The 12,447-nt window shown below is 44.6% G+C and overlaps 2 protein-coding genes across 2 annotated transcripts in view; one reads left to right on the top strand and one right to left on the bottom strand.

Moving 5' to 3' along the window:
- SLC5A10 (solute carrier family 5 member 10) overlaps nucleotides 1–12,447 on the bottom strand; it is a 611,774-nt gene that overhangs the window by 399,095 nt on the left and 200,232 nt on the right. The gene's annotated exons all lie outside the window — the stretch shown is intronic.
- The window catches only part of SACK1G (scaffolding CK1 anchoring protein G), a 147,155-nt gene that overhangs the window by 107,987 nt on the left and 26,721 nt on the right, over nucleotides 1–12,447 (top strand). The window contains exon 3 of the mRNA XM_086940715.1: nucleotides 6,335–6,459. Within this exon, the coding sequence (XP_086796841.1) occupies nucleotides 6,335–6,459 (125 nt within the window). The remainder of the gene's footprint in view (nucleotides 1–6,334; nucleotides 6,460–12,447) is intronic.

The following is a 12,447-nucleotide window of genomic DNA, read 5'->3' as shown; positions in this document are numbered from 1 at the left end:
GAAACATAAAATGATAACTTAGAGCTGTTATTTATTTTTTTATTTTATTTAGGAAGTTTTCTATAGCGCTGTCAAGACCCGGAGGTAGCAGAGCGCCTTACAGTAATAGAATGACAAAAATCTGTATAAACATATGCATAACATAAACATGCAGGTGGGCGAGGCTGCTCTGCTCTAGGAGCTGGGCAGGGGAGGAGTGGTTTGCCCACTCCTAAGTGCACATGACTGTTTGACTGGCTCTCTGGGACCGGCCAAACAGTCATGCGCACTTACCCTGTTCTACACGCAGGCTGCATTACAGCCTGCGTAGAAAACATGCCCAGGCCCCCCCCTTCCCTCGCAGAGCGTCGAACCACGACGCTCAGACCAAACACAATGCTGCATTTTGATTGGCCAGGGGAGCCTGCTTCCTGCTCCTGAGGAGAGCAGGAGCAGAGGCGCGGGACCTGGTGGCAAGGTAAGTGTTTATTTAAAAAAAAAAAAAAATTACATTGACCCTGTTGCATGGGAGTCACAGAGTTCATGGGACATCAGAGCACAGTGCAAGAAAAACATTGCTATGTGTTCAATACTCATGTTGGTGGGTATTCACCTATAAATGGAACGTTGCAATCTACGACAGTCGAATTATCAGCATCACGGCTTGATATGTAGGCGCTCTCTGAGGTAATGCATAAATCAAATAAAAATGGATCCAAATAGACACCCAAATAGTGTTTACTAAGCAACGCCTACTACCACTTTAGGAAAGTAACACATGCACAATGGATCCTGCCAGTTATATCTATAGTTTTAGTTGTCATTATTATTCTAAATGCTATTATTAGTAGTAGTATTATTAGTATTATTATTTGCTTTAGTGATTCTTTTTTATGTTTTATTTACCGATTGAACTCTGATCTGTAAATAAAAAGACAAAAAGTGGCAACGTCATTTTGTAGGCGCACGCATGCTTGGCGTGTGAGACTATACAAATCCCCCCAGATATTGCAGCTTTGGGTGGCAAATTTTGCGGCCAAAAAAAGCAGAATTTTCGGCCCAAAACCTCACAAATTGCGATATTTGTAAGGTTGACCAAACAATGTGGTGTGTACTGAAGGTCTGTGCTCTGTCACTGCTGGAGACTGTGCTGTGTCACTGTCTAATGTTGCAGAGTCTGCAGCAGCACAGCGCTTGGAACCGGAGGGTGTCTGATGCCAGAGAGAGTAGAATACTGTATGACACCACCTCTTCTTGGCATCAGACAACATGTGTGCACACGGCAGCAGGGGCGGGGAGAGGGGAATGCGGGCAGGCCCGGACTGGCCGTAGCGGGCACCGGGCAATGCCCTGGTGCGCCGCAAGGGTGGGGGGCGGTTTTGGGCTCCAGAGGGCCGATTTTGTTACAGGGCCGTTTTTGCAGCAGGCCCTGAGAAGGAGCTCGGCGGCAGCCCCAACCCCTCGGTGGGGGGGGGGGGGGTGAGGGGGGGGATTGGGGGGGCCAGCCGAGCACTTTGCCAGGGCCGGTTTTGGTTCCCAGTCTGGCCCTGAATGGGGGGCGGCAGTGAAGGTTGAGGGTATATATAAAAAAAAATAGAAAACTTCGGGGAGGGGAGGGGAGGGACTAATAGGAGGCAAGAGCGGGAACAGGGATAGGAGTGCAGTGGAGGGTGGGGGTCAGGAGAGCCTTTAAAGGGCTTGCTGCGTCCGTCCGCAGGGTGCACGTAAACGTGTCAGGCGAGCAACAGGATAATCGCACAGGATGGGGCTCTATGCATTTCAAAGGCAGGGGGCAGAGGAATTTAACAACTCTGCTGCCTGCTGGCCTGTTTCTCACCTTCCCTTTACTGACTCAGTGGCAGCAGGGACCAGTAAAGTGAGTGTGAATGCCATGGGTTTTTATTAAGGCACTTTTATAAAAATCGCAGGATTTTTTAAAAAAGTGACTTTTGCTATTTATTTTTTTGCAAATCACGAAATCCTGGGGGGTCTGACTATAAAAGAGTGCAGCTGGCTGTATCATAGACTTCTTTCACCAGGCTGCACAGTATCGGGGATGTTGTGCAGCATTGTCTAAAAAACAATAGGTCCTGAAGGCAAGATTGGCCTTGCCAATGGCTGTTTCTTTTAATGTGAGCACAGCATGGGAGTGTATGTATTTCCTTGCTCTCTCTTTGTGTTGCTCCCCCCACGACACAAGTTTGTCTGGTGTATTACCCATACATTCCCACCAAGCTTAGCTATGTTTTGAATAAATCCCTCACACCCATCTCCTCCATAGTTCTTCAGCTTCTCCCTGCTCACCACTGATCGTTGGTTGCTTCACTTGAACCTCAACCCACCACTGCTCTTCTGTCTTCTATTGCGCCCTCTGCCTCTCCCCATCCCATTTTTTTATTAAAAAAACACTTTTAGGAGGACCTTTGCAATGATTTGCTCCTTCTCCTTAATGCTCTTCAGCATATATATATATTTTTAGCTTACTGCTCCAATATGGGTCTCTGCCATCTTGGAACAGTAACGGAAAAATGTCCCCTGTGTCCTGACTGCGCAGCGTCAACACGCCTGGTCCGCCTTTTGCCTTTTTTTCTTTCACTCTCTTTATTTGAACTGCAGATGCTGAACAGCGTCATAAACAGGCATTGTTCTACATTTGTTCTTTTTGTCAAAGCTGTTATGTTTCTGAAAAAGCATTGGAAAAGCCAAAAGATCGCCTGACACGTTTCAACAGTAAGGCCTATTGGCATTACCAATGCTTGTTTCGCATGGGAGGTATTCCTCAAAAGCAGCGTTAGTATTTAGAGTTCCACGTAGCCTGCCCCATCACTAGTCTGTTGATCTGTTTAGGTTAGGCTGCCTCTCGGCACAATTCAACAAGGGGGTGCTATGTTGTGTGACCCGAAGAGAGTCTCTGTGGTACAACAAACCTTTTATTTTTGTGCTTTTTTAAATTTATTTTCATTTATTTAATGCGATTTTATGTAGCGCAAACTTTACCCGAAGGTGTCAGAGAGCTTTACATAAGAACCAGTTGCAAAACACTATGTACAATTTACCAATATTATTCATGGTTAGACTTGCAATGTATGTTTGCTCTCCTAAAAATACATTGCATTCTCCTTTTGATACGTAAAGTACTCACAGAAAGTTTGCATCTGGAGCCAGCGGCCCACACTGTCTGCCTATAGAGGAATGCGTCTTTGATCTCACACCGACTCCTTTGCACGCACTGTCAATAGTTGCAACAAGCCAGTGCTTGATTGGACTTCTGAAAATGAACATGAACAGGAGGGAGACCCGGTCACCTGCTTTAGAGGACCTAAGTAAAAGTTGCGTACTGCATCAGAGAGCCTAAAATGGGTAAGTTGCCACTATAGTACAATGCTACTGGACAGCACACTTAAGTGAAGCAAAGTAGAAGAGGTTGTTGCTGGTAGTAGAACCCCAACTCATACCATAGAGCAGTGTTCCTTGAAAATATCTTCTCATGGGCAAAATTGTCCATCCTGGGTTGTGACCAAGGACCTCATTGGGCAGAAAAAAAGGGCATTGTGTATGGGGCCTGGGATATGAGCTGTGGAACACATTTTTGGAGATTCATTCCCTACAATCCTTTAAATGAGGTCACTGGTCTTTTTAACTTGGATCTGAAAAAACGCGGAGTCTGAGTGTGACTACTGTTATATACACACTGTATATTTATTTATAAAGTTTGATATAGCGCGAACTTGGCGCTTTACAATTTGAGGCAATTAAATAACTTCCCACCCTATTTCCCTATAAACCCACGTCCCGCATTGCTTTCTCTTTTTCACCTCTGGGGATTAGCGCCAACCACTCCCTATTGTTACATCTAGAGAGTCATAGGACCAGGAACCCCCAATAGGTCCGGACCAGCACCACCCATACGAGTTACCAACAGGACACAACATAAGCTTAGTTTGCGGATCATTTTATTCAACATTTGTGCAAAAGATAGTACTCAACACAAGAAAAGGTGCATAAAGTCATACTATTATGTGTACGTCAATCACATTCAAAATCATGAGGGAACAAACTGTCCAAACAATAACTTTATGTGAGAATTGAAACATTTCCAGACAATTACCGCAAGGGGGGGCACCTCGCAATCCTGAACACCATTGGACTACAAAAGGTGCAACCACCTGTATCAGCAAGGGGCGGTCCCATGCCACTGTACACTTGTCCTCACAATGGGCACTGCCCCCCAAACACCAAGCTCCCAGGGGGCTGCGGAAAAGGTGGGCAGGAGCAAGGCACACCGTGCCGACCCCCAAGATCTAATTGTGGGCCCTAGCCCACAGCTGGTGTACATCCTCTGGTTGGCCCATGACTGTCTAACCCTCCCCCCTTGGACCTGGCCTGAGGGGGGAGGGTTTCCACTTCGGAAGTACCCCCCCCTCCCCCTGCTAACTGGTGGGGGGTGAGGTATGTATTCTTAGACCCTGTTGACCCACAGTAAGCCTAAAATTAGGGTTGGGGGGAAAAGATGCAGCGGCGCTCCGCTACACCGTTGGCATGGCCAGGTGAGAAAAGACCAAAGCCAAGGGCCACGGGGTCTTTATACCCCACCCTGGCCATCCCGGCAGCGGCGCCCAGGGATGACTCACTTCCGGTCACCTGCCAAGCGTGAGGCCAAAAGGCGCAAAGGCCAGATCTGGTTCTGGCTGCCCAAGGCCGGCATCCCACCGGATCACACAAGTCCCGGCCCACGGGGGCCCGGGTCCTAAGCGCTGCGTCCACTCCCTCATTTTGGGGGATGGACGCTCTGTCCATTATTACTTCTGGAGAATCAAGAGCATTGGAACGCCGTTGTTAAGTGGCAGTATCTGCCTTGGATACTGCTCGGTAACCACCTACTGCTCCAGGATCTTTAGAAAATGCAGCCAGTCTCCTTTTGCCTTGGACTGCTTCCCTTCAGACATATTGCTTAGAAACAGGCTCAGGAAAGGTGGTGAGTGCTTTAAATACGTTAATTGGATTTTACCTCCCAATAAGGTTCCAGTTCCGCATGAAGGGTAGGCCCAACCGCCCTAGCCCCACCATTTGGTGCAGCCCAGTGGGTAGATTTGGTTGTAGCACTAGGGGACGCGAGATCTGGTCCTGGCTTTACCACTATATGCTGGTAACACACTTAGCAATAATCTGGGCCTGAGCACCAACAAAGTGCAATGTTCCTTCCCTTCACATCTCCCCATCGGAGCCTTCTTCACCCCAGTTGTGGCCTAGTGAACAAGATGGAAACTGTGAAACCAATAAAGATGGCGCACTTGGGCAATCACATGTTCAACATTCCTCTGCTTCTCTTTTTTGTATAGATGGGTAGTACTTATAACCAGGTTAAACATTGGCAGTGAGTAATAAGATGCCTTGATTAAAACCATGTAAATATTGCATGTTATCCTCCTGGAGGACACACGGTCCACTCCCTGAGCATGGCACAGTGGAAAAGCTGAAGGGTCAGAAATATGAGACGATTGACTGTCAAAAGTAGGATTGTCGGCCCAGGTAGCTGTGTCTTATATTGGAACAATATTTTATGAATTGTTCTAGAATTTAATCAATGAAGACGTTTACAACTAAGTGATTTAATAATGCAGGGTTTTTCTTTTTGCAAATTTTGTATGGAATCCAATAAAAAGGAAAAATAGTTTTGATATTCATGCTGCTAGACGCCACTTTGCAGAGATTGCTGTTCGGGACTGTGCTGCTTTAATTGGTTGCTGAAAAAATTATTATTATAAACTACCGGAAGAAAACTCGGACGTATGCTTTGGAGAAATATAATAAATTATTGGGTGCGTGACAGATTTTACTTTTGAATATTATATACCTTGCTGAACATTTAGAACAGCTGTTTTTGGTGATTAGCCCTGAGGAAGCCCGTGGTTGACACCACATAGGACGAAACACGTGTTGGCGGCTAGATCTTTTTGTGCTGAAGAGATACCACAAAATAAAAAAAGAAGATTGGTAAGATCATCTTGTCCTTAAGGATTCTTTATTGGGACTATAAGCTCGAGATATATTCTTTGGTTTTACTTAATGGTATGGTTTTCCATACCATCTGGTGAGTGGTGGATGGCCGTCACCTTATCCTTTGTGCTGTAAACATATGGACTCAACTTACTTTCTTACAACTGTGCGCAATTGTTACCCAGCCAGCCTGTTCTTTGCATTATATTGATATTCATGTTGGTCTGGAGTTAGAGCTAGAATAAAAAACTTGTGAATGTTTCCTCTCGACTGGTGAAATAGTTGCCATTTTAGGTTGAAGGCTGTGGCTGCCACCCCTTCTTACAGCTTCTCGCTCTTCTTCCTGTGTTTTTTGCAGAACCTCCGAGTTCAGTGCATTGGAGGAACGGAATTCCACACCCGTTGTTCCACCAAGTTCAAAGGCGCCCTGGCACAGAAGTTCATATTTGTGGATGGGGATAAAGCGGCCTGCGGGTCCTACAGGTAAGGCACCAAGAGCCCTAACTGTCTGTCTCTTCTCCCTTTCGCTAGATCATTCTCATTCTACGTGATTTTCTCTTCTTTTCCAGCTTCTTCTAGTCTGTGCTATAGGCATTCTCTCTCGGTCAGTCATTCTCACCTTTTCTAATTTTCTTCTTTAGTTGCCTCATTGTCTCTGTTGCTCTCCCAAAATCTATCCCTAGTTTTTTCGACCCTCTCCTTTCTAGATCTTTTTCCTCCCCTCTGTCTCGCTTTATGTTCCGTAACCTATTTTTCTTTCTCTCTTTTCCTTCATTGCAATGTTGTATCTGTTTCGTTTTCTTATTTCTGTCTCTTCCTCCCTCTCTATCTTCGTATATGCTTCTCTTGCGCTCTCTCTGTCATTCCCTTTCTAACTTTCTCATTCTCTCTCACCATTGCTGCCTTCTCTTTCTAGGTGTTTTTCCTCCCTCGATCTTACATGTTCTCCCCCGCCTTCTTTCTTAAATTGTCTCTCCCTGCTGCCTGACCTTTTCTTATCTTTCATTTTTCTGTCTTAGTTTCTTATTGACTTTCTATGTTAATGTTATATGTGTAAATGTTTGTGCATGCAACAGAGAAAATGATAGCAACTGGAGTTGGTTCATCACAATAAGCCTTGAGGAAGGCCTATTTTGCAAATAACTATGGCCATTTAAAGTGTCCTTAAATTTAATTTGAAAAGTTTTATGTCAATTAGTCAAAGGGGAAGAATTTACCTGGTATTAAGTAAAAGGTTTGGGAAAACATGCTGTGCACCATGTCCTGTTGATACTTTACAAACAAGTGAGTGATCGATGGAATGCTTAATCCCTTGCATGCACTGCGAATTTTCGTGCTGTGCGGGCGATTTACATAGTGGGCGGGATTCGGATGGCCAGGGCCGTCGTCAGCACACGCCCACTGTGACGCATGACGGCCGGGGGATGCCATGAGCATGCAAGGGGTTAAAGCAATGTCGGGCACTAGTAATTGCTCAGGACCCCATTCCAATCAATCATTTTTCACCTACCATGAGAGTCCAGACAGAATCCCACCTTATGCAAATCAGTACTGACCCTGCTCCTCATGGGAACTCACCAACCCGAACTGCTAGGCGGAGAGGCCTTCTCTAGAAGGGATCACAAGCAACCACCAACCGATTTTTGCCTAATGGGCCTCATCAGTAGTGTGTAGCTTGAATCTTATGACCATGGGGATTAGGTAGTTCTTTTCGGTAGACACAAACGTGTATCACAACAAAACAAAGAAAAAAGGTTAAATGTAAGTTTATGATTCTTCATACAGAAAACAAATACTGTTTTTTTCTGAAAAGTATTTGAAGTCTAAAACGTCAATCGAAAGGAAGCTATAATTCAGGCTAAAAAATAAAAAGAGGCACTGGAGTTTGAAAGTTATGGTGAGCTACACAATCGCAATTTCCCTTAATGCACTTTTCGAACCTGCACACTTCATGTCACAGATGACATCACAATCAAAATTATTAATGACATTACCGGCGACATCATATATCACATTCCCATTCATCAAAATTTCATGACCCCAAAATGGATGGATATTATTTCTCCAATATTCATAACGGCCATAAGGAGACATAATGTTGTGAATTTCTTCAGTCTGTTAATACACTCCACAAATTATTGATATAATTTCTTATATGAGATCCAAGCTTGCACCACCCTGATGCAGAGAAAATGCGTGCATAAAAGTTGGCTTTGCCGAGGGGGTCTATGAAAATAACACCCGGGAATGGTCTGGATGAAAAGGCAGAACTAGACTGTGCCCTTACTCTAAACAAATGTTGAGTAGAACAGGATTAACAAAAAGAAAGCTGGCCAAAAGTAATTCCAAAATTGCCAAGGATTTTCCTCTGCAACTTCTTAGTTTACAGAGTTTGAAAAATAACAAAAAATAGAAAAAACGTTTCCTGAAAATAGGTCCTTGGAGAGAAAAAATCGTAAAACCCCACTTTTAGTGGGAAAATAAAGTTTGAGCTCCTGCAATTTTATTTTTGCTAAACATCTCCAGCTGGCACAGGTCAGTAAAGGAGAAGGGCGGCGTACTTCATATGCTCTGTAAATTCTGAAGTTTGCCACTTAATTCACCTTTGAAGACACCATATTCCTCCTGTATAAATACAATGCAGGCACTAGAGCTGTTCTTTTTGGATAGTCTAGTATGGATTTATAATATACATAATAGCTTATACCACTCACACCACTGCCAGACATATAAGAAATGAGCAGCTAGGATCCAAAGAGAAAACTACTCAAAGCAATAGAGAATGCAAAAATAAATCGATTTTTAGGTCGATTTCTGTTACGAGGCATATTGTGGCCTACCAACAAAATGGCTTCCAGCCTGCACACCGCACGGAATTCGCACACCGAGCAACTCCGCATGCTCTGGATGAAGCAGATCATCAGTCCTGATCCTGCTTGACTTGAGCGCCGATTTTGACCCAGTGCCTCCCAAAACTCTACTTGAACGCCTAAAGGGCATTGGCATAGGCGAGTCTGCTCTGTCTTGGTTCGTCTCCTTTCAATCTGAGTGTTCCTTCCAGTTCACCTCTCCTCCTCATAGCTCCCAACCTTACACTTTACACTATGGCATCAACCAGGGCTCTTCATTGAGCCCTACCTTGTTCAATATACATAGTCAATCTCTGTCTCAGCTCGTTAAATCCTAAGGGCTTGTGCTGGTGTCGTATGCTGACGACACCCAGCTTGTTTTTTCCCTATGTGGTAATCCTACGTAAGACATGGCTAACCTCCAAAAAGGAATGCTTGCTGTAGCAGAGTGGATGAACCACAACTATCTTCGCCTGAATACTAATTAAACCGAAATACTTTTACTAGACAAACATGCTCACGTCTGGGACGACTATTGGTGGCCTACCGCCCTTGGGTCTCCCCTCCAAGCCCAAGTTCTCTTTCAAAAACGTAGGAGTCTGGATGGATGGCACTTTGGCCTTGGAGGCTCAAGCCAAATCGGTAGTCAGCACTTGCTTTGGGCTTATGAGAAGCCTTAAACCCATCCTGGGCCTCTTTGATCCATGCACCCATCAAACCATCATTCAGGTGGTACTTCTGTCCTAATTAGATTACTGTAACACTCTGTACCTAAGAACATTACAAATCTGTCACCAGAATACTCCATCTGCCCCGAACACTGCAGCTAGGCTGCTGTTCTCCCTTCCCAAATTCTGCTCCACCTCGGGTCTTCTCCGCAGGCTGCACTGGCTCCCTGTGGACAAACACATTCATTTCAAGACTGTGCATCACCCACAAGATTGTGCAGTCCCAGTGGGCCGCCATCCTGTCTAACCTCGTTTCAGCCTACCGGCCTTTGTGGCTTCTGCACTTTGCCAACCCTAACCAGGCCATTATTCCCGAGTCTGTACGGTAAGGGCTGGAGGCCACACTTTCCGTGCCCTGGCACCTGTCTCTGGATCGCTCTCCCTTTCTACAGCAGGAAAATCCAGAACCTCTTGCTTTTTGGAAATCTCATAAGACATGGCTTTTATCCACCTAACCTCTCCCTCTTCCTTTCCGTGATACCAGCAGTGGTAGCCTGTCGCTGGGCCCAGCGCTGGAAAGCCCTATTGTTGGGGCAGCCATGCACGTTACAAAGCTTTTAACATAAAATAACATTGCAGGGCTTGGAGACTGCCTATTCCTTACCAGTAGGTGTTTTTTTTTTACACTCATTTGCCTACTTCTTATTCATGCCCCATCTTGTCAATCATCTATTTGTTCTTCCCATGGATCATTGCCTCTTTACTATCTTTGTGATTGGCCAGCATGTCACCTTCCACTGCTTGCTTTTCAGATGCTACCTTTTTTTGTTGTTGTGTGAAGCACTCCATGAAAGTGTGTTTCTTTGAGTTGTTTCCTTTGCGTACTTCTCTCCACCTTCAGTCCATGTTGCTCTTTCGCCTGACTGCTTTAATCAGCCTCCCTTCCTTTTTAGGTCTCACATAGACAGCGAATTCGCTGTCTCTTCGCAACTTTTTGTTTATTGTTAGTGGGCTTGGAGTCCTCCCATTACTTACCAATGGTGGGTTTCAAAGCCACTCTCAGTTGCCTGCTTCCTGCTGGTCAGTTCTGCGATCAGCATTTCCCTCTTCTTGCATGTGACCCTCCCAAGAGCATGGCCCAAGTACTTGTGTCCTTACACTGCTCACACTTTCTTTTTGTTGAGACACTCTACAGAGTGCATCTTTCCTAGATGACTCTGTCATTTGCTTTTAGGCTGTCCAGCTTGACTTTGTCTCTCCTGTTTGTTCTCGCCATCTGTAAACAGGCCCTTAAATCGTGTTCTTATCTTGTCTCATTTGCTGTGCATTCAAAGACATGGGCCAAATGTTTACTTTTCTCTCCCTGACTTTAAAGTGAGATCATTTATGTGACAACCCATCCTGCGTGCCCATGTGAAAGGACAGGCTGTAGGATGTTCTATTTTCTTGCTCTCAACAAAAATGAACTATGCTGATATTTCAGAATAGATCAGAATGAAAACAGTAGAAATTAAGCAAATTTTTTTGTAATTCTGCAGTGTGGTGAAAACAAATAATTTAATAGGATCAAAACAAATCAATACACTTGGTGAAGACATTTCCACACACTATCATTTGTGCGCAGTAAAACTGTATGTCTGTGAAAATATAATGGGCAGATATAATTAGGAATGTGCTGTCTGTTATGGCAGTGTGCTATTGCAGCATGATACTCCACACCATGCATACTCCACAATACTCCACTCCACTTTACACTACTCCTCTTTACAACACTCTGCACTACTTAACTCTACACCAGTGCTCCACTATATGCCCTTCCACTTCCCCTCCATGCCATGCCACTCCACTCCAATATAAGATACTCTACGACATAGCTCGCCACTCCATGCCACACCCCTCCATTCTACGCCCCTTCCACTCCATTCTACTCTACTCCAATCTACCCCAACCCAATCTACCCCACTCGACTACGATTCCAATCTACCATACTCTAATCCACCCCACTCCAGTGTATCCCACTACACCCTAATCTATCCTACTCTACTCCACTCCAATCTACCCCACTCTACTCCTCTCCACTATACCCCATTCCACTCAGCTGAGATTTCTGTACCCTGTGGTTCTCTTCTGCCCATTCGTGTTTTTTGATTTACATGTTGCTAGTTGCTGCATTTTCGTGCTGTGCGGGCGATTTACATAGTGGGCGGGATTCGGATGGCCCCGGCCATCGCGAGCACACACCCACTGTGACGCATGACGGCCGGGGGCCGTCATGAGCATGCAAGGAGTTAAATCAATGTCGTGCACTAGTAATTGCTCAGGACCCCATTCCGATGTGGACATATCTGTCCACATCTCTCTTTGTGTATCAGATTAACTCAATGCAACGTTATTTTTGGTTACAGTGACAGTGACTCGTTGTGTTAATACTCAAAAAGTGTGGACAACGCAAGTGGATTTCAAAGAATAATTAATCTATATATCTTGTCCACTTGTTCATTGTTGATTATTTTTCACTGCTTTTTAAATTGTACCCCATGAAATGAATATTTGATATATAAAATAATTTTTCATAAAAACTACTTCACGTGTAGCATTTTTCTATAGTGAGTTCTTACCACTTTTGTCAAATAAGTAAATGTTTAATCAAATGAGAAACAGGTTGCCAATTAATTTAAGTTGATCTCAAATCTGCCAGTCAAGTTTGATCAGCCTTCTGTTTCAAAATAAGGTTAAAAAAAATCCCTTGCAAGCAATTTTGCATATACCATATTTTAGCCCAAGCTCGCAAGGGTTTATTGGGTCACCCACCTTCAATATACTCCCATTCCAATCAATAATTTTTCATCCACCATGAGAGTCCAAACAGAATCCCACCTCATGCAAATCAGTACTGACCCTGCTCCTCATGGGAACTCACCAACCCGAACTGCTAAGTGGAGAGGCCTTCTCTA

This window comes from Lissotriton vulgaris, chromosome 10 (genome assembly GCF_964263255.1).
Source record: "Lissotriton vulgaris chromosome 10, aLisVul1.2, whole genome shotgun sequence".
NCBI classification, from domain to species: Eukaryota; Metazoa; Chordata; class Amphibia; order Caudata; family Salamandridae; genus Lissotriton; species Lissotriton vulgaris.
This window is presented reverse-complemented; position numbering and strand designations above follow the sequence as displayed.